This window comes from Lepidochelys kempii, chromosome 27, assembly GCF_965140285.1.
Source record: "Lepidochelys kempii isolate rLepKem1 chromosome 27, rLepKem1.hap1, whole genome shotgun sequence".
Taxonomy (NCBI): domain Eukaryota; kingdom Metazoa; phylum Chordata; order Testudines; family Cheloniidae; genus Lepidochelys; species Lepidochelys kempii.
In genome coordinates, this window is record NC_136406.1 from 4,906,086 (window position 1) to 4,932,318 (window position 26,233).

The 26,233-nt window shown below is 61.5% G+C and overlaps 1 protein-coding gene and 1 pseudogene across 7 annotated transcripts in view; one reads left to right on the forward strand and one right to left on the reverse strand.

The window, feature by feature from the left end:
* Window positions 1-26,233, reverse strand: part of ADAM11 (ADAM metallopeptidase domain 11) — a 56,842-nt gene that overhangs the window by 6,516 nt on the left and 24,093 nt on the right. For 5 of the 7 annotated variants that reach the window (XM_073325594.2, XM_073325595.2, XM_073325592.2 and 2 more), the window contains 21 exons: window positions 25,546-25,622; window positions 23,417-23,483; window positions 17,699-17,784; window positions 17,258-17,324; window positions 14,627-14,693; window positions 13,458-13,525; window positions 13,028-13,102; window positions 12,656-12,727; window positions 12,291-12,457; window positions 10,154-10,238; window positions 9,555-9,645; window positions 8,303-8,354; window positions 7,614-7,713; window positions 6,832-6,903; window positions 6,218-6,310; window positions 5,682-5,762; window positions 5,326-5,376; window positions 4,471-4,534; window positions 2,144-2,243; window positions 1,585-1,704; window positions 167-335 (listed from right to left, as the gene is read on the reverse strand). In XM_073325594.2, the coding sequence (XP_073181695.1) occupies window positions 167-335; window positions 1,585-1,704; window positions 2,144-2,243; window positions 4,471-4,534; window positions 5,326-5,376; window positions 5,682-5,762; window positions 6,218-6,310; window positions 6,832-6,903; window positions 7,614-7,713; window positions 8,303-8,354; window positions 9,555-9,645; window positions 10,154-10,238; window positions 12,291-12,457; window positions 12,656-12,727; window positions 13,028-13,102; window positions 13,458-13,525; window positions 14,627-14,693; window positions 17,258-17,324; window positions 17,699-17,784; window positions 23,417-23,483; window positions 25,546-25,622 (1,824 nt within the window). Of the gene's footprint in view, window positions 1-166; window positions 336-1,584; window positions 1,705-2,143; window positions 2,244-4,470; window positions 4,535-5,325; window positions 5,377-5,681; window positions 5,763-6,217; window positions 6,311-6,831; window positions 6,904-7,613; window positions 7,714-8,302; window positions 8,355-9,554; window positions 9,646-10,153; window positions 10,239-12,290; window positions 12,458-12,655; window positions 12,728-13,027; window positions 13,103-13,457; window positions 13,526-14,626; window positions 14,694-17,257; window positions 17,325-17,698; window positions 17,785-23,416; window positions 23,484-25,545; window positions 25,623-26,233 lie in introns of those variants that run through there. The other 2 variants (XM_073325596.2, XM_073325593.2) reach the window with 2 other exon arrangements.
* On the forward strand, window positions 19,603-19,721 carry LOC140904112 (5S ribosomal RNA; annotated as a pseudogene).

The window sequence follows — 26,233 nt, forward strand, 5'->3', positions numbered from 1 at the left end:
CAGGGTGGAAATCAGGTACTGAGGGCAATGAAGATGGGAGATGCTGGGTGCCCCTGGGCAAGGTACCACCTCTGTGCTCCCATGCTGTGAGACCTTCTGCCGCGCAGAGCTTCTCCCTGTGGGCAGAGGGAGGCCTGGCATGCCCCAGCCCACAGCAAGGACTCACCCCATGGTCAAAGCAGATCATCCCGTCCCAGCTGCTAGGGCAGGAGCTGAAATTAAAGGCTGCTGCGGGAAGGCATTTGTGGTCAAGACACAGCATGCTGGGGCCGCAGGGCGTGCCGTCCTCCACATAGCTCAGATCTGACCCATCCACCAGCTGGACGTGCCCACCTCTGGGGAGGGGAAGAACAGCTGAGGGAGGGGGCAGGTGACACTGTCCATGCCCCAGGATGTGGCTAACATGCTCCAAGGCCCCAGCTCCTTGCCCGGGACCCAATGGGGTGCAGGCTGGGGGCATATCTGTGCGTCAATCGTGAACCCCCTCATGCACCACCACCTCCTGGGAGGATCGGAGCCTCCACTGGGCAGCAGGGGCTCCGCCAACTCTGGCTGGGGAGCTGTGCAGAGCTCTGCAGGGCCATCGGCACTGCCTGATGCCACCAGGGCACTGCCTCTGAACAGCTCTCCACACCGCAGCAGAAACGGGGGCTGGCGCCTGGACCGCCCAAGCTGAAGCACATTAGTAAAAGGGGCATTTTACTGCCATGCGAGAAGAGCTGCCTGCCAACAGATGCTGGCCAAACCCCGTTTCACAGGTGGGCCCAGGCCAGGACGCTGGTTCCCAGCGAGCTGAGCGGGAGCGTCTGTGGTTAGGAGCCTGTTACAGCTGCACGATGAGCAGAGGTCGCCAGCAGGAGGTTTCCGTTTCCGGGGAGGTGGTTAATGACAGCAATGGAAGAACTGCCCCCCCCCCCGCCCTCGTGCTGCAGGAAACCTCTGCACCCCGGCACCGAGCGGGGTGGCTGTCGTGTACACATACCCTCGTCTGTGTCTCCTTCCTCTCTGCCACACTCTCTCTGAAGGGCTTAACTGACACTCCAGGGTTCCCAGAGCCAGGGCCCTCGGGGACGTACCGAAGTGACTGGGGCTGTGGACAGCTGAGGCCCTGCTTCCGGGGTCTGCACCGGGGACCCGGCAGTGCCCAGAGCCAGGAGGCTGAGCAGCACAGGGGGCCCAGGATTTGGATCTGATGACCACAGCAGAGGACCGTGCCACGCTGTAACAGCCGGTGCCTGCAGGGGAACGCTAGGCTCCGGGGCCAGCTGAACTGACAGGCTACAATGGGATTCTCCCAAAGCCCAGCTCAGCTGCTCCCCTTCCCCACCCCACATGTGCCCTGGGGTAGGTGCACTGAGGGGGCCACTTAGAATCAAGGTCATATGGGATGCGCTGAGCCAGGAGAGGGCAATCAAGCCGATCCCACCGTGGCCAGCCCTGCCCTGGAGCAGCAATGAGATGCTCCCCTCGCCTCACACTGGGCCCCCGGGGCTGGGGAGCTGGCCTGGCCCAGGAGGGCCCAGGCACTGCATGCACTAAGCCAAGCCAGGCCGCTGGCCCCGGCCCCGGAGCAGCCCTGCCCACCTGCAGTCGACGGGTCTGTTCTGGTAATAGAAGGTCATCGTGGTGATCTCCCCGCTGAGCTCGCCCACCCGTGGCACGCCCGTGATATTAGTGCACAGCAGGTAGCCGCACAGGACGTTTCTGCAAGACAGGCACAAAGTGCAGAGCGGTGGGCCCAGGGTACCCACTCCCGCCCCAACCTAGCCCCAGCCCACCTGGCCTGGCCCAGCCCAGCTCAGCCCAGTTGTGGGAGGGGAGAGCAAGGAGTCCCAGCCATACAACTGGTTTGACAGCTGCCACGTGGCCACGCCCCACTGCCCTCGCAGCCTGGCAGGTTGGTCACAGGGGCTGGGCCCCGTGGCAGGAGAGGGGGTGGCATTCCCTGGGGAGTGGGGGAAGACCTTTTCTCGCCCAGAGTAGGTGCCAAGTAGATGGTGGCAGAGCGTGGAGGGGGATGGGAGGAGGTAGAGGAAGGCCAGCGCGGGGGCCGTGTGCACTGGGGCTGCGGGCAGCAGCTGGCATGGTCAGAGGATGCTGTGATGCCCGTGACCCACCCAGCAGAGAGGGCCCCAGCACTTACTGCTTGCTGCACTGCACCCAGGCTGGGCCCTCGCGCCCACAGTTCCCTCTCTCGGTCCCTTCCACATTCAGCTTCTCGTAGCAGAACCTGTCAGCAGCAGCTGGGGTGGGAGGGGAGCAGGGGCGGGGGTTACCTCCAGACATGGCCCTGCCCTCTCCCTGTGCCGCTTCTTCCCCCATCAGCCCCAGGCAGGGCGGTGTGGGAGCAGAGACATGTGCTCACAGGCCAGGCTCAGCCCCGCCAATGCCAAGTGCCTGCCTGGCAGAGCTCACCTGGGAGCACGTGGGCCAGGCATGTCGGTGTGAGACCATGTGGGGGGATGCAGCCGTCACGCTCGTGCTTTACAAACACGTCCCTTAGTGGTGGGGCAGGGAGCGTTAGCTGAGTCAGTGCCAGAGCCAGGAACAGAACCCAGGAGTCCCAGACCCCAGAACTGCCAGAGGCTCCTTCCTTCAGCGCTGTGCTGTAGCCCTGTTACTGGCCACATGTGCAGCATCACCACTGGCCAGGCCGGGTCCCACAATGGCTCCATTCACTAAGCCCCGTGGCTGAGAACAAACAAGCGGACAGCCCCCAAGGGCCATGCCGGGGCTCAGCCCCAACGTTAGGGGTGCGGCTGGCAGGGCCGCTTCCTTCCCACACACTCCAGTGGCACCAGGGTTTCTGCAGGGTGGGGCAGGGCTGCAGGCACCGGGAGAGAGACTAGCCATGAGTGCAGAGTGACATGCAGAGAGCATGAGCTGGGGCCACTGATCAGCCAGGCAGTGTCTGACGAGCCGCAGGCCTGTCCCCCGGGCCCTTTGTGACAAAGCGGGACTGTTCTTAATGTTTCCTCTGAATAGTGTGGGGGTGCCTCAGTTTCCCCTAGGCAGTTCTTAAGTATCTAGGTGGGGGGATAAGGGTGTATGATCATTGCAGAGCCCTAGAAGGCAGGTGTGTGCAGGGGTCTGGACACAGAGAATGGTCGACACTCTGTCTCCTGGCAACTGATGGCCTGGGCCCTTCCCCCCTGCAAGGTGAGAGCTAAAGGGTTGGAGAACAAAGGAATCAGGTGCCCTCCTGGCTCTGGAAAGGGACAAAGCCCAGAGGAGGGGGGCTGGAGGGAGTTTCAGTTTGGGGCTGGCTGAGACATGGAGTGAAGTGCAGACGTGGTTGTCTGGCTCACTGCCCCCCAGAATGGACCCAGCTGCGGGGTCCTGTTCTCTGCACCTACAAGCTCCGTGTTAGACCATGTTCCTGTCGTCTAATAAACCTTCTGTTTTACTGGCTGGCTGAGAGTCACATCTGACTGCGAAGTTGGGGGGCAGGACCCTCTGGCTTCCCCAGGACCCCGCCTAAGCAGACTCGCTGTGGGAAGCGCACGGAGGGGCAGAGGCTGCTGAATGCTCCGAGGTCAGACCCAGGAAGGTGGAAGCCGCGTGAGCTGTGTGTTCTGCAGACAGGCTGCTCACAGAGAGGAGACTTCCCCAGAGTCCTGCCTGGCTTCGTAGGGAGCAGTTCCAGAGCATCGCCCGGGGACTCCGTGACACCCTTACACTGGAGTGTGTCACTGCATGGGAGGCAACTGGAGGACAGCCAGACTTGTTGGGGTCCATGGCAAGAGGAGAACTAGCCCATCAGGATGTCCTGGCCTCACTCATTTCAATGGGCCTTGACCCTTAACATCCATAGTGGTTTATTGCAAATATCTGGGCCAGGTTCTCCATTGCCCTCCATCCTGCGCAACCTGTTCTGATGGTGCCAGGGGACCCATCTGAAGGCAGGTGCATCACTGCTCCGTGGCACTGATGCACTGACAGGGAGAGGAGGGAAGCCAGCATAGGGTGGGGGCCATGATGTTTCCTTTGGCAGGTTCCTTTTAACTGAGGGCTTCCAAGCTGTGTCTCTGCTGGCCAAGGAGAAGCGCGGCCGCAGGGGGATCTGCCGTGTGAAATCGCTGGAAGTGAATCGGGGCTTGATGTGGTTTTGCTTGAGCGTAAGCAAAGGGCCTGATTCTGCTCTCACTGACCGTATGGTGACCTGGAAGTGACTCTACTGGAGTCTGGGTGGCAAGGCCGGCAGGCAGGGAGTGACAGACATGCAGGGAGAGCCCAGAGTCTGTCTGCGTCGGCCGGCGGAGGGTTAGAGGGCTGCCGAGGGCAGTGCACCCAGAGCGCCCAGGGCAGAGATCGGCTCAAGGGCCTCAGACTCCGGAGCTGCTCTGTGCTGGCATTCAGCCTCCAGCCTGCTCTGCACACATGCCCCCCCCGGCACCCCTGCCCTGTGCATGCACTCCCCCATCTCACTGCAGCTCTGCACCCCCAGGCCAAGCTCAGCCAGGCACTTACCACGCCCCCAGAGTGCACTGCACTGTCTGTCCCGGCTTTTGCAGCTGCCCCCAAAGCACCGGCCCTGTGGAGCAGAGAGAGCCGATTTCACACAGTAGCACTTGCAGATGGGCACACGCGTGTTGACGTGCTCCCAGGCCTGGCATGGGGACTGCAGCCAGACAGCACGAGGGCAGGCATCACAGAGTTCACTGGAGCAGCCGTGTCCCTGGCCGGCCACCGGCTGCCTCAGGCCACGCGTCAGGCTGGGCTGTGTATGGGAGTCACTGGGAGCATCTTTCATGGAGCAGGAGTGCCAGTCTGTGTGCACAAGCAGCCGTGTCAGGGAGCCTGTCTGCGGGAGCAGGCATGTCTGCCTGTCCGGGGGGTGGGCGTGGGGGCATGGGGCTGTGCCAACCAGCCCGTCTGGGGGGTGGGCGTGGGGGCATGGGGCTGTGCCAACCGGCCCATCCGGGGGGTGGGCGTGGAGGCATGGGGCTGTGCCAACCGGCCCGTCCGGGGGGTGGGCGTGGGGGCATGGAGCTGTGCCAACCGGCCCGTCCGGGGGGTGGGCGTGGGGGCATGGGGCTGTGCCAACCGGCCTGTCCGGGGGGTGGGCGTGGGGGCATGGGGCTGTGCCAACCGGCCTGTCCAGGGGGTGGGTGTGGGGATGTGCCAACCAGCCCGTCCGGGGAGAGGGTGTGGGGATGTGCCAACCAGCCCGTCCGGGGAGAGGGTGTGGGGATGTGCCAACCAGCCCGTCCGGGGAGTGGGCGTGGGGGCATGGGGATGTGCCAACCAGCCCGTCCGGGGAGTGGGCGTGGGGCCATGCCAACCAGCCCGTCCGGGGAGTGGACGCGGATGTGGGGCTGTTACCTGCTTGTGGTCGCAGAAGTAGCCGTCCAGCTTGTGCAGGTTGGGCGGGCACTGCAGAGAAAGAAAGGGAGTTTCCATGAGCCCTGCTCGCACACAACTCTGCCAGTGCCTCGCAGCCCTGACCCCCCCCACCACACACCACCAGTCCCCCTCAGCCACAGCTCCCAGGCCGGGTCCCTGCCCCCGCTCTGCCCGCCAGGTGCCCCCTCGGCTCCTCCAGAGTCAGAGCTGGGCCTGGGGCAGGCCGGGCACAGCACAGCCCACGTGCTGGAGGCACTTTGCTCCAAAGCCACTGCACAGCGGCCAGGCAGGAGTCCTGGCTGAGCTCCCGCCCCTGCCCCCCAGCCCCTTCTCACCTGGCTGGAGTCCCCAGTGCAGCTCTCCGGGATGTCGCACTCATTCACGGCTTCCCGGCATGGTGTGCCCCGCGGCTCGTACTGAAAGAGACGGGAGCGAAGGCCATGACTGATGCGGGGCCGGGAGGGGAGGACAGGCAACAGAGGAGCCAGCATCCCGAGGCGGAAATCCCCCCTCCAGGCTGGCTGCAGCACTCTCACCACGTCCTGGCCAGGGCGCAGGGACCGGAAGGGCATGTGCTCAGCCCCTCGGTGCCGTGACCCTGGGTCCGGGCTCCTGGGGGTCCTTTGGCGACTCGCTCCCTGGGGCCCGTTGGCTGGCTCTGTCCCTCCCTGCCCTGCCCAGGACACCAGGCTCTCTGCTCTGTGTGGGAAGGCCAGGGCAGGGACTGGCTCTGACAGGTGAATGGTTCGTTAATAACCTGCCCTGCCCCTGGAGGGGCCCTGCCCAGGCACTTGTGACTACATCGCCCTCTAGTGCCCGCAGTCTGCACTGGCCACTGGGCAGGACAGCAGCTCGCTCTCGCCAGTCTCACCTTGCAGCCTTTGCAGCAGAGCCCGTCGCTGCACATGGCATCGTGGGTCAGGGTGCACTTCTTGCAGCACTTGCCGCCGCCCTTTGCACACTCCTGCCCAGGAGAGACACAAGCAGATGCCCGTGGGGGTGGTCAGTGTCAGATGGCGTGTACTCATGCTTGTGGGCTGTGGGGTTAAGGCTGCAATCCTCCAAGCGGCCAGCAATGCCTGCTCCCGAATGCCGCCCCCCGGTGCCCTCCCTGAGGCCCAGCACGCACGTGCTGACCCAGTGCCTGAGCCCGAGCTGCAGGCCGGGAGCAGCAGGGCCAGACTCCAGGAATCCTCCTTAGCCTCCAATGTGTGTCTTCGCTCCTGCTGAACTGCAGGGGGTGGGGGCAGGCCCCAGCGTGCACCCCAAGGCCTGGTAACAGCCCCAGCAGCCCAGGCCTCTCTCCACCTCTCCCTCAGCCCCACATTACAACACCTGGTCCCTGATCAGGGCTGGGAGCAGGTGCCCAGCCCCCAGTGTCCCCATCCCACAACTGTGCCCCTCCCCCAATGTCCTCCACTCCAGTGGCTCACGGGCGGACGGGGGGGACTGAAAACAGGCACCACCCTTTGCGCAGCCCCTCACCGCAAGCGAGCCGCAGTCGCATTCCTCTCCGGCCTGCACAAAGCCATTGCCACACTCAGGGGGGTCCAGCAGCTGCAGGGAAGAAGAGAGAGGAGACGGTTCCTGCAGCTGTCCTGGTGCGGGCATGGGCCACGCTATGGGGCACGTGGCGCTGGGGCCGAGCACTGCACAGACACAGGGGATCTGGGCCCTGCCCGGGGCTCCCCATGTGACCGGGCAGGAGGGAGCCAGGCAGCTGGGGTGCAGGATGTGTTTCCAAGGCCTTCCTGGACCCGCCTCCCCTGTGCCGAGAAGCTGGGCCGGGCTCGTCCCGAGAGCCCTGCGGCCCTGGGAATTGCAGTCGCGGAGACGAACATCTGGCTCCTTTGCTGCTGAGGCGAAGGCGGCAGGCTCTGGATCCCACCCTGGCCCCACACGACAGGAAGGGGGGAACTCCCCACTCCAGATCCCCGTCTGCTGGGGGCTCAGCCGTCTCCCAGCTCAGGAGCAATTCGGTGCCCTGCCCCTGCCCTGCAAGCCAGCGCTTCTGGAGCCTTGGGAGCCCCGCCTAGGCACCCACCCTGCCCAAAGGCGACCCCCTCCTGGGGCCCTTTCAGACATGGGCCTGTCTGCTCAGCCAGCTGGCCAGGGGCCTGTGTTCTGCTGTGGACACTGGTGGCCCGGGAGCTGGGAGGCGGGAGAGCCGCCACGCCCAGCAAAGGGGAACAGCTCTGGGGACTGTGCTGCCAGGGCAGGTAGGAGTCCAGCCCACAGGCCTGGCCAGGGCAGGGCTGGGGGGGTACCTTTAAGGGTTTGTTAAAGAGGCAGCTGCCCCCACCCTCCTGCAGGAACTGGCCGTACTCCTCGATGCTGCAGCGGGAGAACTTGCACGGGAGGTAATACCTGGGGGAGGAGACAGCACAGTTAACAGCTGCCATGCTCAGTGCCCTGGGATGGGCACCCAGTGCCATGTGCTACCCCCTCCCGCCCCCCGCCCGCCAGGGCCGTGCGCCTGCCCCACAGTCTATTTCCTACTACACTCTGCATCCTACCCAGCTCAGGAGGAGACGCACTAGCTGAGCATTCAACTCTCTAGCGATGCCCAGAGTCACCCGCAGGCTGGGCATTCCCAGCCCTGCAGTGCCCAGGGGCTGCAGGCCAGTCCCTCCGCTGAGGCTCCTGGAGCATCAGCTGTGACAGCAAGGGAGAGGGGGGAGCCCCATGGGGTCAGGCCGGACTGACCACATCCTGGCTGCTGCAGGCTTAGCTCGGTCCCTCAGCAGCCGATAACCAGGGTCACACACCAGCCCAGGGCTGAGTGGGGTCTGGGAGGAGGCTCTCTGAGCACACAACAGGTGAATTTAACATGTGTGGCTGCTGGCACCTGTCAGGCCAGCCTAGGAGCCGTGCCGCTCTGCACAGCGACACAGGCCTCATCAGCGAGATCAGCCCTCCCCCTGCTCCCACCCACTGGATCCAGCAGGGAACTCACCCCGTGTCTTCCATGATGCACCCCAGCCAGGAATCTGGACACCGGCAGTCCCCTGCAGAGAGACGTGGCAGCCCTTGCAGTCATGGGGCCTAAGGCCCAGACAGTGAGTCCGCCCGGGGCATCTGGAAAGAGCCTCACCCCCGCTCCACCCCCGGCACTCCCCAGGCCGCAGTGGGTTGCAAAGCAGCGGGCTCAGCTGCCCCAGCAATGGGGACACGGCACCCCCTTCTGTCATTTCAGAATGCAGCCCCAAATCGGCTTCCTAAGTCCTCAAAGCCAGGATTCAGTAATGAGCTGCTCGGACGGGGACCCTGACCTATCCCGAGTGCAATCTCCCCTCACCAGGCCCCGCTGGTCTGGTACCCCGCCCCCAGGGCTGACCCTCATTCAGAGACCCCCAGACTGTACATGCTGGCAATGGGGCAATCCCAGACCCAGCTCTGCAGCCTGTTGCTCCTTGCACCCTGGAGAGAGTAGCAGGCACTTCTTACTGCCCCTGCCGCCTGACTCGCCAAACCCCTGTTTGGCCCCATCGCCCCAGCCACGCGCCCCAGCTCAGCCTGCTGTCCTGGGTCAGTCACTTCGAACACCCGCTCCTCCCTGCCCACTGCACACAGGCAGCCAACACTCCACCCGTACTCACACTCCAGCCTCTAGCTCCGCAGGCCTCTGCCCCATGGCACTTACCAGGCACACGGAGCTGCCATGATGTTTGAGATGGGTTAGCACCCCAACACCCAGCCCAGGGGATCTTGAACTGACCACACATAGAATCACAGAATATCAGGGCTGGAAGGGACCTCAGGAGGTATCTAGTCCAACCCCCTGCTCAAAGCAGGACGAACCCCAACTAAATCACCCCAGCCAGGGCTTTGTCAAGCCGGACCTTAAAAACCCCTAAGGAAGGAGATTCCACCAGCTCCCTAGGGAACCCGTTCCAGGGCATCACCACCTGATATAGCCAGGAGCTGAGCTGATGTCTCACCTGAAGGAGGTACCAGCACCCCTAGCACCAAGCTGGGAAAGTGGGTTCAGTAAAGGCTCAGAAGGGTGCCCCCTACTGATGCACCACTCTTCCTGCAGCACCTAGGTTCCCCACCCAAGGACTGGCCTAGCTGTCCGCTGCTTAGCACATGCCCAGCCCCTGGTGGAACAGCTGCAGCCCGTGAACGGCAGTGCCAGCTGTTCTTGGCACCCCTTGCAGGTGTCAGAGCCAAACCTTCAGCCCTCCTCTGGGCGCTCAGCACCCTACCTGCAGAGCTCCGGTGCTTGTTCCACATCATGCCAATGTTCTGCCCGAGGGTCTGAGCCAGAGTCACAGCCATGGCGCCAACGTTCCCGTACTGCATGGGGCGGCGAGGGAAACGACAAAGCCATCAGAGCTGCTGGAAGGGGAGAGACTCCAGCAGCCCCGGTCTGTGCGCTCATCCCCATGGAAAACAGTGCAAGCCTCTGCAAGTGGGGCTCCGTGAGCTCCCCCAAGCCCCCTTCACAGCCCCTTATCCATTGCCTCCCCCAGCATCAGGCTCCAGCCCCTCTGCCAAATCCTGCAGCCCCACAACCTCCCAGAACCCTGCCCCACAATCCCATACCTCCCCCCCCCCCAGATCCTGCAGCCCCACAACCCCTTACAATCCTGCCCCACAATCCCATGGCCTCCCAGTGCAGTCCCACAGCCTCTCAGTATCCTGCTTTGTAGCCCAGCACCCTCCTACTGCTCCCCCCACGTCCCATCTCCAAGGCAGAGGCTGTGTTAGGCTGAGGGTCAAAGTTGCATGGAGAGGACCACGTTCCCTCCAAGCCCCTGGACTCCTCTGCCCCAGAACAGGCAGGACTCTCTTCCCCACCCACCTCATTGACACCCCCACCCCGGGTGAGCGAGCAGATCCCTCCGATGTAGGCAGTCCCGCTGCGGCTGCTCTGGAACGTCCTCCCACTGCAAGGGAGCAAAGAGGGTGGAGGTGAGGGTGGCAGCCCAACTGCCTGGCTCTTAGTGTCACTCGCACCCAAGGGCTCAGCCCTGGCTGGTCTTGTGAAAGGAACCTTCCATGGAGGAGGGAATGGAAAGACAACATGCCCTCCTGTCAAAAGCCAGGCCTGGGAGCCAGGACTCCTGGGTTCTCTTCCTGGATCTGCCACTGACTAACAGTTTCAGGCTTCCCCCTCCATGTCTCATAGACCCATACACTTAAGGCGAGCAGGGACCATCGTGATCCTCTAGTCTGCCCTCCTGCACATCGCAGGCCACAGAACCTCACCCACCTCCTCCAGTAACAGACCCAGAAACTCTGGCTGAGTTACTGAAATCCTCAAATCATGGTTACATCAAGGTTACAGAGAACCCTGCATTTACCCTACTTCAAACCAGCCAGTGACCTGTGCCTCGTGCTGCAGAGGAAGGTGAAAACCCCCCAGGGTCTCTGCCAATCTGACCTGGGGGGAAATTCCTTCCCAGCCAGATTTAGTGATCAGTTAGACCCTGAGCATGTGGGGAAGACTCACCAGCCAGACACCGGGGAAAGAATTCTCTGTAGTAACTCAGAGCTCTCCCCATCTAGTGTCCCATCACCAGTCATTGAAGATATTTGCTAATAACAGGTGTGCGTGGGCCACGTGCCACTGTTGGCAGTTTCATCATCCCATCCCCTCCATAAACCCGTCAAGCTCAGTCTTGAAGCCAGTTAGGTTTTTTGCCCCCGCTGCTCCCCTTGGGAGGCTGCTCCAGAACTTCACTCCTTTGATGGGTAGAAACCTTGACCTAGTTTCAAGTCTAAACATGTTGAAGGCCAGTTTATAGCCATTTGTTCTTGTGCCAACATTGGCCCTTAACTTAAGTTACTCCTCTCCCTCCCTGGTGTTTATCCCTTTGATGTATTTTTAGAGAGCAATCAGATCTCCCTTCAGCCTTTGTTTGATTAGGCTAAACAAGCCAGGCTCCTTAAGTCTCCTCTCCTAAGGTAGGTTTTCCATTCCTTGGATCATCCTAGCAGCCCTTCTCTGCACCTGTCCTGGTTTGAATTCATCTTTCTTAAACATGGGAGTCCAGACATGCACACAGCGTTCCAGATGAGGTCTCACCAGTGCCTTGTATAATGGCAATAAAACTTCCCTGTCTCTCCTGGAAATACCTTGGCTGATGCATCCTAGGATCATATTAGCCTTTTTCACAGCCGCATCACATTGGCAGCTCATAGTCCTCCTGTGATCAGCCAATATACCAGGTCTTTCTCCTCCTTTGTCACTTCCAACTGAGAAGTCCCTCACTTATAGCAGAAGTTTTTGTTGTTTAGTTCCTAAATGCATGCCTTTGTACTCTGCACTATTCAATTTTATCCCATGGCTATTACTCCAGTTTTCAAAAGTCATTCAAATCTTCTTGTAGGATACTCCAGTCCTCCTCCCAACTTCCTGTCATCTGCAAATTTAATTAGCACACTCCACTTTTTGTGCCAAGGTCATTGACAATGTTAAATAAGTTTGGTCCCAGGACCAATCCAGGAGGAACTCCACTTGTAACCTCCCTCCAGCCTGATAGTTCATCTTTCAGTGTGACCTGCTCTAATCTCCCCTTTAACCAGTTCCTTACTCACCTTTCAATACTCATATTAACCTCCATCTTCTCCACATTAAGCAATAATTTCCCATGTAGAATTATATCAAAAGTTTTACTGGAATCCAGGTAGATGAGATCTACTGCATTTCCTCAGTTTCCCCATCTATAAAATGGGGATGATGACCCTGCCCTATCCCATAGAGGACTGTGAGGATTAGTTAATCAGAGTTAAAATTGCAAAGTACTATGTGTATTCTCAACATGAGCCTCTTCAGGAGGGGGTGCTGTGGGGAGCAGGGTAGGGGCATTGGCTGTGGGGAGAGCTCTCGGCTACTCCAGTCCCGGCCCCTCCCAGAAGGGGGCACTGTGGGGAGCGGGGCAGGAGTGCCGGCTGTGAGGGAGTGAGGAGGGCTGCACGGCCATCCCAGCTCTCACGAGAAGAGATGGACAGCATCGCTCTGCTCCGGCAGCGCCTCCGTCCGGTATCTCATGAACTCGCTCAGCGTCTGCAACGAATCCTCCTCCACGTGGATCTTGTCCTTGGAGGCCCACGTTTCCATGGCCACCAGCACGATGCGCGTGTTCAGCTGCTCCTTGTATATCTGCAGTGGCAGAGGAAGGGGGCAGGCCATTACAATCCCAGCAGCCTTTGCAACCTCCCCAGGCTCCTGTGACATGAGGGTGGTGCATGGCCCTCCCCAGGCACCCCTGCTCTCTCAGCGGGGAACCTCCCCCCCCCCCCCCACGCACTCATCCAAGCAGGTCAGCCGGCAGCGGGAGAGGACACAGCCAGCACTCACCATGTCCGCCAGGTTCACCACGGACTTGGCAAAGTTGCTGGTGAGGACCACAGAGCGGCGCAACTGTTCGAACTGGAAAAGAACACACACAGGAGAGCAATGCAGGGTGGCTCTCACCCCACCCGCCACAGCGCCCCCTGCTGGGAGAGGCCGGGGCTGGAGCAGCCAGGAGTTCCGCCCCCCCTCTCCCCAGCCAGCGCTCCTGCCCCGCTCCCCACAGCGCCCCCTGCTGGGATAGGCAGGTGCTGTGCCCTGGGTAGTCTGCTGTGTTCAGCCTGCCTCTTGCCCTGAGCACAGCTGAGACGCTGGCTGGCCCCAGGGCTGGGCCGTCCCGTCTCTGCAGGGGAGAGGGGCCCCGGCCCACGCACTCACCAGCTGATGGTCGTTGACCACCACCAGCTCGATGTACTTGGTCTCGCTGTGCACGGTGCGCTGGGCTCGCCGCACCTGGGGAACGCAGAGAGAGATGTGAGCAAGAGCGCGGGGCCGAGGGAACCCTCTGGGCTGCTGGAAACGGACAGGACCCACGGTCCCCTCTGGGGACACTTGCCCTGGGCCACCGGCCCAGCCAGCCTCTGGCTGGGACTGAACAGCCTTTGGTTCCTGGCCAGTCTGGGCCCTGCACGGCTGGCCCTGGAAAGCTCAGCACCCCTCCCCCGGCCCCTGAGCCCTCTGCTCCCCTCCCCCCACCAGCCTCAGCGTTCAGCTCCCGCCCCCGGCCCACCCCAAGTGCTCAGCTCCCCAGCCCACCCCTGAGCACTCGGTTCCTCCCGCCCAGCCCGCTGGCTGAGCAGTGCCCTACCTGCCGCCTCCTTCTCAGTCTGGGCCGGGTGTCTGGGCCCTGCTGACTCAGGGCAGCAAACAGGCAGCCTAGGGGCAGAAGCGCAGCGGGGTCAGGTGGGGGTGATGATGGGGCTGGCAGGCAGGGCCAAGGCAGATGGTCACAGGGCTGGATCCTCCAGCCAGGGTCCAGTGGGAGGCAGAGCCAGGGCTGCTGCTGGGCAGGGGTGGAAGTGACCAGGTGTGATGAAGTCGGAACTTTTTGCAATACTTTGTATGACTCCTGTGTGCCTGGCTGGGAACAGGTTTGCTCTCCAGGCAGGCTCAGAGACATGCGGGGCGGGGGTCGCCTTGAGCAGACTGACCGGTCCTTAAAAAGGACTGGCCAAGGCCGACCCATATCAATGGAAAATCCAAGACGACCATGGAAAACCCAGTCACCAAGACATTGACACTCAGCAACCCACAGCCCAGAGGGAGGGGGCTTTTCCTGCCTCTCAGCAGGGAAGCGGAGCAGAGACTCCTGCTCCAGAACAAAGGGCCCTCTCCCCTGGGAACTGACCAAGGAAGGAGTCAGAGAGACAAAGCCTGCAAGCGGAGATCACTGCAGCTTGGCAGGGCTCTGGGTTGGTCAGAAGGGACAATGCTTTAATCTGCAGTTCTCTGGGCTTCCCTAAGGGCTCCCTGTGCTGGGTTCCAGCTGACTAATCAGCCTGCCTGCTCTGGCAAGGCTGCAAGCCTCCCTGGGAATACCTGGGGAGGTGCATCAGTCCCTGCTGAGGGGCAAGTCCCTAACCAGAGTCCAGGGCAGTGGGATTGGCTGAGCAGAGTGCCCGGGGTGACCCCCCAGAGGACCAGGCTCAGGAGGCGGTGAGGCCATGTGCCCCACCTGAAGGAAGAATGAGACCCATGGGGTCTGGCACACTGAAGGGTTCCTCCCAGAGTGGGTTCCAAAGCTGGGGCGTAGCTGTGGATCCGACACCAGGTGAGAAGGGAGCTAGCTCTCAGCACAGGCAGAGGGCTGGGCGTGCCGGGGAGGCAAACCCACCTTGAGGGAAGCCCATAGAATGGACATGGGGGGGCGAAGCAGCTTCTGTAGATCTGCTTCCCGCCGGCTTCTCGGCTCAATGGCCCTAACACAACTTAAGGGCCACTGTGTCATGGGGAGCGGGGCTCGCATGCACCACTCACCTGGCTCTGTGCACCCCTGAGCGGGACGGGGAGCAGGCATGCGCTGGATCAGGTGAGGCAGGGGCCCCTGCGCAGGGAACAAGAGAGCAGGAAGGTCACTGGTGGCTTTCCCAGCTCCAGCCTGGGCCACAGCCCCCTTCGCAGGGCAGGCTGGGGCCAGGAGCTACCATGCCTTGGTTTCCTGAGTGTGTGGCGGGAGGGGGAGCACGCCCCCATGGACGGGTGGGTAATTCCAGTGCACTGGCCACCTACTACTCAGGTAATTCCACCCTGCCTCCCGGGACTTGCCTGCACTGCAGGATTGCTTCCTGTTTATCCCTGGGGCCTTGGGTGCAGAATAGGGGACAACTCCAGCAGAGTGGGATTGTTCTCCACTCTGCCCCACCCCAGAGGGGCTGCATCTGTGGGATCCTTCAGTGTGACAGAGGCTCCCAGAATGAGGTATGAGGAATGCTTCCCTGCCCAGTTCTCTCTCCTGAGGGTGGCACCAGGGGAGCGGTCCTGGATCTGGGACAATGAGTTCAGGTTTTCATCAGAGCCTTTCAGAAAAGGTCCCTACTGTGTCATCCATGAGCCAAGGAGCAGAGGAGGGAGACCCTTCTTAGGCTCTGCCCATCTGGCCGAGCAGCTGAGCAGAGGGCCGGAGCTCTGGACTATAAGGAGGAGTCAGAGAAACAGGTTCCAGCTCTGGGTTTTACAGCCCCACCTCCCACACAGACCCCAGCCCCAGGCAACAGGAGGATGAGCAGGGCCCTGGAGTTCCCCTGGGTGAGCTTGCCCACAGAGGCTCTCTGCAAGGGAGACAGGGACAAGTGGGCAGGGGGGGAGAAGAAGAGGGGGCTCCCCAGCACCGTCTGCCCTGGGAGTGGGTCCCCAGCACCAGCTGCCCTTGCCTATGCATGGCCCAGCCAGCTGGCTGGGGGATCCCTAACCTGTGCTGGGGAGCCATCCCCATGGGAACCCTGGGAGCGAGGGCTTCACCACCAGAGCAAGGTAGCAAGGTCTCTGCAGACTGTGTGTGTGCCCAACACAACCCACACTGGTTGTGCCTCCCATGACACCAGCATCCCCTCCAGCCTGTGGGGGGTTGAGTGAGTCCCAGCACCGGCCCGACGGGAGCTGCCCCCACCCAGGGACCGGGGTCCCAGCACCAAGGCCCATTATCCACACCCAGAAGTGCGAGTCCCAGGGACAGAGTCCATCTCCCGAGCCAGAGGAGGCATCCCCAGGCCTGCCCGCTGTGTTTCAGCCCCTTGCCGCCACACTGACACCAGGGATCATTAATTGATGACTTCTGTGGCTGAAGGGGCCAATTTCCGGCTGGGCCAGCGGCAGGGTAGCAGGGATAGGGTTTCAGCCATTCCATGCTGCCAGATGGCTGGGTTATCGGCCTCGGGACGCAAGGGGGTGAGAGCAGGGGAAGGAGTGGGGGAGGCCCCTCATGGCCCCATACCCTTACCCCACCCACCGGCGCTTGAGGGCCTATTAGACCCCACAGGGGCTCTCACCCCAGCAGCCCTTGTAGGCACAGCCTGCCCATCCTGCTGGGATGGTGTGGGGCTGGGGAAACCGAGGCAAGGCTGGGGGCGGGGAGACACTCCATGGACTGAGGGAGCGGGGGGGAGGGGGAAGCTAATGACTGGATGGGGAGCAGATGTCCATGGAATCTCCTTCCATTTGCTGCCATGGCAACAAGGGGAAAGGAGGCACTCTGGGAAATCCCTCTGGCTGCAGCCTCAGCTGCAAGGCTTTGGATTTAAATGGGCCAGTGCAGGCAATACTAGAACCTGGTGTCCGAGCGCCCAGAACCCGGCGCCGGCGTCTGAGCACCCATCCGAGCGCCCAGAACCCGGCACCGGAATCTGAGCACCCATCCGAGCGCCCAGAACCCGGCGCCGGAATCTGAGCACCCATACGAGCGCCCAGAACCCGGCGCCGGCATCTGAGCACCCATCCGAGCGCCCAGAACCCGGCGCCGGCATCTGAGCACCCATCCGAGCGCCCAGAACCCGGCGCCGGCATCTGAGCACCCATCCGAGCGCCCAGAACCCGGCGCCGGCATCTGAGCACCCATCCGAGCGCCCAGAACCCGGCGCCGGCATCTGAGCACCCATCCGAGCGCCCAGAACCCGGCGCCGGCATCTGAGCACCCATCCGAGCGCCCAGAACCCGGCGCCGGCATCTGAGCACCCATCCGAGCGCCCAGAACCCGGCGCCGGCATCTGAGCACCCATCCGAGCGCCCAGAACCCGGCGCCGGCGTCTGATCACCCATCCGAGCGCCCAGAACCCGGCGCCGGCGTCTGAGCACCCATGCGAGCGCCCAGAACCCGGCGCCGGAATCTGAGCACCCATGCGAGCGCCCAGAACCCGGCGCCGGAATCTGAGCACCCATGCGAGCGCCCAGAACCTGGCACCGGCATCTGATCACCCAGAACCCAGCAGCACTGCTGTCCGAGTGCCCAGAACCAGCACCAGAGTCTGAGCCCCAGGAAGGCTGGGCTTGTGCCCTGGTGTCTGGCCGTGCTGTGACCCTAGGCCTCCCCTTTACCTCCCCGGGGAACAGGAGCCGGGTGAGCGGGAACCCAAGTAGACAGCACGGGGGGTGATGGAATTCCAGCCCAGCCCTTACCTGCCAATGCTCGGCTGCTCTGCAGGGCTCTATCAGGTACATATCCCTCCCGTCTGAGAAGACACCGCTGCAGGGAAAGCAGACACCCCTTTGTCACAGATGGATGCGGATGCAGATCCACTCTCTGCCCTTCCCCCCACCCCAACCTTCCAGTACCACGGGGCAGCGAGGGACCTGCAACCCAATTCCCCAGGCAGTTTGCTGCCCTGCAGAAGAGAACCTCCCCTCCCAGTCCCTGCACCGAAAGCCAATGCAGCACTCTGGATTGCCCAGCAGGGCAGGGCCATGACACGCACCCTCATCTGAAACCCCCTAGGGTGAGCAGCCTTGCAAGAGTGCTCCCTCTCTCCCCACTGCCACTCCAGCATCAGAGCCTCCTGGGGGCTCTGACCCTGTACCGGCTCAATCCGCTCCCACCCTCATGCCCATGGTGGTACTCACTGCAGACCACGGCAGCTGGACAGAGCTGCCAAGGACCTCGCCTCCCCTCGGAGTTTGCCCTGATAGTAACAGTGCTCCCCCGCTCCCTGCAACAGAACAATGGGGCAAGGAGAGCCATCAGCCACCAGGACTGCAGCAGAGAGGGAGCACAGGCTAATGATTGGAGGAGGAGATTGGGAGCCAGGACCCCTGGGTTCTAGTCCCAGCTCTGGGAGGGAACACAGTCTAGTGAAGAGAGCAAGGGACTGGGAGTCAGGATTCATGGGTGCTATTCCTGGCTCTGATCTGATCTGATCCCAGCCCTTCTCTGTGCCTCAGTTCCTCCCAACTTGGAACATGAGATAACATCTTGCAGCCACTTCTTGGTTTAGGATGCCATGTGTTTACACACACCAATATTCGCTGCACCGGTACTGGGGTCCCCCTGCACACCTCTCAGATTGTAACAACAGCTTCTGTCAGATGGACAAGCCCATCTGCACATGTGGGCACACTTGTACTCCAGGTGTGTGCTCATGCATGTACAAGTGTGAGTCTCTATGTCTGTGTACGTACCAATCTGCATGTAGGCTGTGCTGTGTCTGTGTGGGGGCGGGGTCTTTTATCCTCCGTGTGGTTGTCTGTCTGGTCTTTGCACGTAGCTGCCTGTATGCATGTCCTAGAGAGGGTGGGTCCTTTGCTCTCATTTTCATGCCCATGTCAATGGCCCTGTGCATTCCTAGATAGGCTTTCCCCTACCTGCACACCTGTCTGCATGTGCATGCATGTCCTCGCATGTAGGCATGCATGTGTGTTTGCCCGGATATGTGTGCACCTGTCTGCATGTGCGTCGTGTTCACACTTATGTGAAAGTCCGTGTTTGCCAATAGCAGTGCACAGATGCCCTTGTCTGCGTGTACGGCGTCCTTCTCCTCCAGATGCCTGTGCACGTGTGTGCAGCCCCATCTCCACAGGCTCGCATGACGCACTAGCAGCAGCCTTGCTCCACTGTGTCTATTTATAGGAACCATCCCTGCACAGGTTACAGAGCCCCAGCCTTGGGCATCCAGGGGGCAGATGGGGGTCCCCAGTCACCACAGCCGCAGGCTGGCACAGAGCGGTCAGAGGACTTGAGGAGAGGCAGGGCATGAGCAGGGCGGCCCAGAAGGGCAGAGAGAGGGTGAGGGCAGAGGAGGCCCTGGCGGGGCAGGGCGGAGCTGGCAGCCCAGCCCCTCCCCGCCTGTCCTTTGTTTCACATTCCCTCAGCATTACTGCTGCTCCACTTCCACGGCCGGCTTTGTGCTGAGCGGCACCATGAAATCTGCATGACAGGCGGGGTTGCCGGGCGAGAGACATGCCCGGCTATTTATGGAAGGACCCATTCATCTTTTAAACATGGCAGTGCCTGCCGTGGCCTGCTCCCCTGCCCCTCCGCTGGAGTCCTAGCAACCTGATGTCATTCTGCTTCCCTCCCACGTGCATTAAGGGGGCTGCCCTCCTGCCCCAGGCTGGGGAAGTGTGCTGTGATCTCTCTGCCAGTGGGCCAGAGCAATAGGAGCAGCCTGGGTGACCCCCACCCCCAATACACACACCCTCCTCGAAGGGAAATGTCTTTACAGCCCTGCTGATCTATTCTGGGGGCAAAGTCCAGATGCATCAGGACCCCTCCCCATCGGCTAGCCCAGCCGTGGCCTCCCCTCCACATAGCTCAGCCAGGGCCCCTCAATCCTGACCCACAGCCCCCTGCTATCCCAGCCATGGGCTCCCCCGCACACAGTGCGGCCAGCGCCCTTCAATCCTGACCCACAGCCCCCTGTTACCCCAGCCCCTGGGGCTTTCCTAAGTAGAGAGAGACCCTTGTACTCAGTCCTCTCTGATTGCTTGGTGGGTCTCGATCACTGACAGCTGGAACTCTGTGGCCATATGTCTTTGGCCAGACCACCCTGAACACGCCCAATCTCATCTGATCTCAGAAGCTAAGCAGGATTGGGCCTGGTTAGCACTTGGATGGGAGACCTCCGAGGAATACTGGGTACTGTAGGCTTTAATGGCGAGAGGGATAGCTCAGTAGTTTGAGCATTGGCCTGCTCAACCCATGCGAGTTTGATGTGAACTCAGTCGTTGAGGGGGCCATTTAGGGATCTGGGGCAAAAATTGGGGCTTGGTCCTGCTTTGAGCAGGGGGTTGGACTAGACGACCTCCTGAGGTCCCTTCCACCCCTGAGATTCGATGATTCTAACTCAATTGAACCCCCTATGCTGACTGCCCAGGTGTCGGCTGGCGTTGATCGACTGCTGGGCCATGTGGCTGAGATGCTACTAGCTAGCGGGCGGGACTAGCTCGCTCCCCCCGAGCTCTCCGGGGAGGGGCCTGTGCCACGTGTCTGGGCAGCGCCCAGCACAATGGCCCTGATCCCCGATTGGGGTCTGCAGCCACCACTGCACTAGGACACTAAAGAGCCCAGGCGAGCTGATCTGCAGAGGTGGTGCCCGGGCAGGCCAGAGCCACCCCACCCGCCTGGTCCGGATTCGTAGATTCACAGCGTTCGAAGTCAGATGGGGCCGTTAGATCATCTAGTGACTTCCTGGGTAGCACAGGTCATTACTTCACCCCGTTCTCGCTGTGCGGAGCCCAACGGCTTGTGCTTGATTAACGCATCTTCCAGAAAGGCCTGGAGCCGCAGACGCCAACAGACGGAGAACCCCTCCCCCTGCTCGGAACAGCCAGTCAGTTCACTTCAATAGAGTACACGTCTGCACACATCTCTGCTTCCCAGACGTGCCAAAGCTAACCAATGTTCCCAGCCTGCTTGGGATTGATCATGGCAGGTCCCATCTAGCTCCCTGGAGAGCTGCGACTGAGTCCCTGCCCCCCAACCCCACCCCCACACCCCCCTCAGAAAACCCCTCATGTGCCCTGGCTGCACACCCCTCTGATCACTGCCCTCCTTTGGTGACCTTCTCAGGCATCCCTGCATCCTCCATAAGAGGAGAAGCCAGGGAGTTTCTCAGTAAGGAGCCAGAGGGAGCAGCTTGGGAGTAAGCCTGTGTCGTAGCCTGCTGGCTTGCATGCCCGTGGCTGTCTGTCTTTCTGTCCATCTGTGGCTCTGACTAGTGCTCCAGGCTGGAGCGGCAGGTGGGGAGGAGGGATCTGTAGCCCAGCTGCGCCCTGTCTGCAGCAGTGACTCACTGTGCTCCATGCTGGGCCTTCGGAGCCAATGGAGCCGGGCTTGCCATGGGGTATTGCTCTGCTGGGAACGCAGGCACAGTCCGATTCGGGGGCCCGCCTGTTTGGGACTTAGCACGCGATAAAACCCACCCTGGAGAGCTCAAAACACAGGAAGCCGCAGGAAACAAGAGGAAAGTCAGAACCACGACACGCATGACTCCAAATGGAAGGAGGAGGAGATGGATCATGGCAGAAGATGGATCACAGCCAAGGCCAGGAGGCCCAGCCCAGCCACGTTCCTGCACCGCCAGGAAAGGCAGGGGCTGGGCCAGAAAACATCCCTCTTCTCCCACAAGGCCTGGCCAGGAGATGTGAGCACAGGAGAGAGGTCCTGTCCTGCTCTCCCTCATTTACTAGCCTCTGCACCAGGGGGGCTCATGCTGGGGTGGCCAAGCTGCAGCCCCCCACCTATAACCCCAGGGGAGGACACAGGCTGGTCAGTGGCAGAGGGTGCCAAGCAGCCGGCAATTCCTGTCCCTCAGTCACAGGAGGCTTGGGCCAGAGCAGGTGGGCATGGCGCTGGTCCAGATGCCCCTGGGCTGTAGCAGGCAGGATGGGGGAAGACAGGTCATGGGGTGGCTGGGCCAGGGGCGGGGGCGGAGCTGGTACTTGGGCCAGCTAGACTGTGACATTAACCCTTCATGTTGCATGTTTGCTGAAGAAGCTGCCATGGGCCATACCCCTGAGTGGCACAAGACCAGGGTGGGGAGTGGGCACTCCCAGCCACTGACCCTTTTGGAGACGAGGGCCCAGGACCCAGACTGTGCCACGGTGGCTGGCGCCAGGGTAGCTCAGGTGGCGTGCAGTTAAAAGGACAGGGTCTCATTTGTTCCGCTGACTGGTACTAACAGCCCGTGCTCTTAGTATTGGTGTGATCACACCACACCCAGGTCACCATCACCAGCCCCCCAGCTGCTGAGCCCATGGCCTGGAGTGGCCACAGCGACAGGGGAGGAGGAAGACCTGGCCTGGATTTCCATGCCCTGCCTAGGGCAGGTCCCCTCCGCTGGTCTGGGGCTGCCCTGAGCCAGGCTCCTCTGAACAGTGCTGCCTCGGGTGCTGGCCATTTCAGGCCTGGGCGCAGGGGGCTCTGGGGATCCTTCCAGCCAAGGGGGCCCAAAATGACCCCGCGTTGTCCCGTCGGGCCTGTGCTCCCATCCCCCTCCCCTCGGCACTGAGAGGCTGCTGGCAGCATTTGCCTGGGTCCCCTTTCCCCAGCCCCCTGCCAGCTCCACGCTCGCTGAGCCAGGCAGAAGTGTGACGTTGCCATGACCTGCTACTCTCACAGCATGCAAAACTCGCTTTGAATTCTACCCTGCTGGGAGCGCCACTCCGCTTCCCCTCCCGGCCACCAGCTTCCTGGCCCGGCAGCAACTAGCCCAGCAGCACCGGCAGCACCGAGCTGGGTCAGCCCCAGGCCCAGCTAGCCTGGTACCCTGTCTCCGGCAGGGGCCAGAACCAGATGCTGCAGAGGAAATTGGAGGAACCCCATGCAGTGGGAAAGGGATAATCTGCCCCACGATAGGTCTCATCCTAGTCAGCGATGGTGTGACGATGTGACGCAGCAGGGAGGGGGGAGTGTTGACCTGGGAATGTGCCCTGGGGATGGGAGACCTGAGAGCCTGTCACCTGAGCCAGGAGGGGGAGGGGGAGGTAACACCTCTGCCCAGGAATGTGAAGACAGGCTGCAGGAGGGGGCCTGCTGGGGGGGTTTAGTTGGCAGTTTGGGGCTGGGGAGAGGAACACAGGGAACCCCAGGGCTGGGGTCTAAGCTCCCTGCTCCCCCAGAAGGACGTGATTGAGGGGTCCTGGTTGTACCCACAAGCTCTGTTGTGGACTGTGTTCCTGTTGTCCAATAAACCTTCTGTTTTACTGGCTGGCTGAGAGTCTCAGTGGATCCCAGGAAGAGGGGTGCAGGGCCTGGACTCCCCCACACTCCGTGACAGATGGGCTCAAGCCCTGAAGCACCAGGGTTACTATCCTGCCACAATTCATTCATTAAGATACTCTTGTACTGTAGAAATGCCTGGTCCCTGTTTGAATCTTGCTACTTTCTTGGTCTCGAGGCCACCCTGTGGCAGTGAGTTCCACAGGCTAAATATCACTGGGTGTAAAAGTATTTTCTTTGCTGAGTTTTAAATTTGCCACCTATTAATTTCATGAGACGTTTCATCATTCATTTAACTTTGCTAATTTCATTCCCATTCTAGACACCGGGCAGCCAGGACCCGCCCGCTCACCTGACTCTCGGCAGCAGCCTGGCCACACCTGCTTTGCGACTGCAGCTCTCACAGAGGCTGCTCTTGCCCAGCCCACGCTGCAGCAGGGTGGGGCTGGGCCTCCCCTGCATGACACCAACGCCTGCTCCTGGCCAGTCTCGTCCTGCGGCTCTACATCCGCCCCCTGAAAGACTCTGCCTGGCCCCTCAGCCCCGTTGGCAGGGGCCTTCTCCAAGCTTGCTCGCCAGCAGCGCCCGGCGAAGCCCACCCGCCCTGTGCCGCTCCCACTCACCGGGCTGTGGCTGCTGTTCCCATCCTGGCCAAAGCGCCGCTCCACATAGCGCGAGGAGAGCAGGTGGCTGCCGGGAAATGAGGGGGGCAGATGAGGAGCTGCTGCTGGCTGGGGCGGGTGGGGGACGAGGGGGTCAGATTAACCAGGCCCCTGACGTGCTGGGCTGGTGCCATCCATATGGCAGAGCATCCACTGGCCTTTCCCCTGTGACTGCAGGCTCAGCCGCCCAGGCCTTGCACCCAACCAGCCCTGCTCCCCTTCCGCTCCCGCGCCCACAGAAAGACACAGGGCGCACTGTCCACAGCTGCGCTCTCACCACACACACACACACACACACACACTGTCCACAGCTGCGCTCTCACCACACACACACACACACACACACACACACTGTCCACTGGTGCGCTCTCATCACACACACACACACACACTGTCCACAGCTGCTCTCTCACCACACACACACACACACACACACACACACACTGTCCACAGCTGCGCTCTCACCACACACACACACACACACACACACTGTCCACCGGTGCGCTCTCACCACACACACACACACTGTCCACAGCTGCTCTCTCACCACACACACACACACACACACACACACACACTGTCCACCGGTGCGCTCTCATTACACACACACACACACACTGTCCACAGCTGCTCTCTCACCACACACACACACACACACACACGCACACACTGTCCACCGGTGCGCTCTCATTACACACACACACACTGTCCACAGCTGCTCTCTCACCACACACACACACACACACACACACACACACACACACTGTCCACCGGTGCGCTCTCACCACACACACACACACACACACACACACACACACTGTCCACAGCTGCTCTCTCACCACACACACACGCACACACTGTCCACCGGTGCGCTCTCATTACACACGCACACACACACACAGAGTCCACAGCTGCTCTCTCACCACACACACACACACACACACACACTGTCCACCGGTGCGCTCTCATTACACACACACACACACTGTCCACCGGTGCGCTCTCACCACACACACACACACACACACTGTCCACAGCTGCACTCTCATTACACACACACACACACACACTGTCCACCGGTGCGCTCTCATTACACACACACACACACACACTGTCCACAGCTGCACTCTCACCACACACACACACACACACACACACTGTCCACAGCTGCACTCTCACCACACACACACACACACGCACACACTGTCCACAGCTGTGCTCTCATTACACACACACACACACACACACTGTCCACAGCTGCGCTCTCACCACACACACACACACACACACACACACACAGAGTCCACAGCTGCGCTCTCACCACACACACAGAGAACACACTGTCCACAGCTGCGCTCTCACCACACACACAGAGAACACACTGTCCACGCTGCACCCGCTCTTCACTGGGGGCCCTTGCAATGGGCTGGGGGCTCACCTGGGTCACGGGGAGGAGCACTGGAGTGAGGTCAGAGGGGGGCTGGGCTGTCGGGGACCCCCCAGGAGCTCGGCAGGTTCACTCCCCGGCACAGAAACCCAATCGCCAGCCGCTCGGGCTGATCACTCCGGCTCCCGTTACACCCAAGCTCTGGAGCTCACCTGGGCCTGGGGCTTCAGTGTCAGAGCTGGGTGGCTCCAGAGGGCTCCATGAAAGATTAAGGGGGCAGCTTTCACCCGATGCCAGAGCTTGGAGCCAGCCCAGCCCAGTGCCAGGGGATGCGGCACCCCCCACCCCGCTGCCCCGGAGCGTCTCCTGCACACATGCTCAGAGCCTCCCCCACACACACGGCCTCGTACAGCCGTGGGTCCAGGCTGACACCACGGAGCCCACGGCTCCTCTGCTGCAATCAGTAGTGGGGCCCATTGTGCCCTTTACGCTGTGGATCCCGGATTGCTGGCACCTGGGCTGAGCCCCACCAACTCACGCACTGTGGGGTGGATCCCCTGCTGGTGGAGCTGCCTCTCAGGCAGCAACAGGCCATGCTTCGCCTGCTTCCACCCCAGCCTGCCCTGGGCCTCAGTCCTGACTCATGGGGGCCAGCCCTCGGGGCACTGAGCCAGGCCACCCACAGCCCCAGGGAAGAACTTACTGGTTCAGCTCCAGGTCCAAGGTGAAGGCCGAGCCAAAGGCATGAATGAGGAAGCTCACCTGGGCCAGGTGCACAAACTGCAAGAACCGGAGAGAAGCAGAGTTAAAACACACCCTGTCCAGCAATGCACAGCCCTGACACTGGGTCCCCCATCAATGCACGCCCCTGGCACTGCGTCCCCAGCAATGCACGCCCCTGGCACTGGGTCCCCCAGCAATGCACGCCCCTGGCACTGCATCCCCAGCAATGCACACCCCTGACACTGGGTCCCCCAGCAATGCACGCCCTTGACACTGGGTCCCCCATCAATGCACGCCCTTGACACTGGGTCCCCCAGCAATGCACGCCCCTGACACTGGGTCCCCCATCAATGCACGCCCTTGACACTGGGCCCCCCCAGCAATGCACGCCCCTGACACTGGGTCCCCCAGCAATGCACAGCCCTGACACTGGGCCCCCCAGCAATGCACGCCCTTGACACTGGGTCCCCCAGCAATGCACGCCCCTGGCACTGCGTCCCCAGCAATGCACGTCCCTGGCACTGGGTTCCCCATCAATGCACACCCTTGACACTGGGTCCCCCAGCAATGCACGCCCTTGGCACTGGGTCCCCAAGCAATGCACGCCCCTGGCACTGGGTCCCCAGCAATGCACGCCCCTGGCACTGCGTCCCCAGCAATGCACGTCC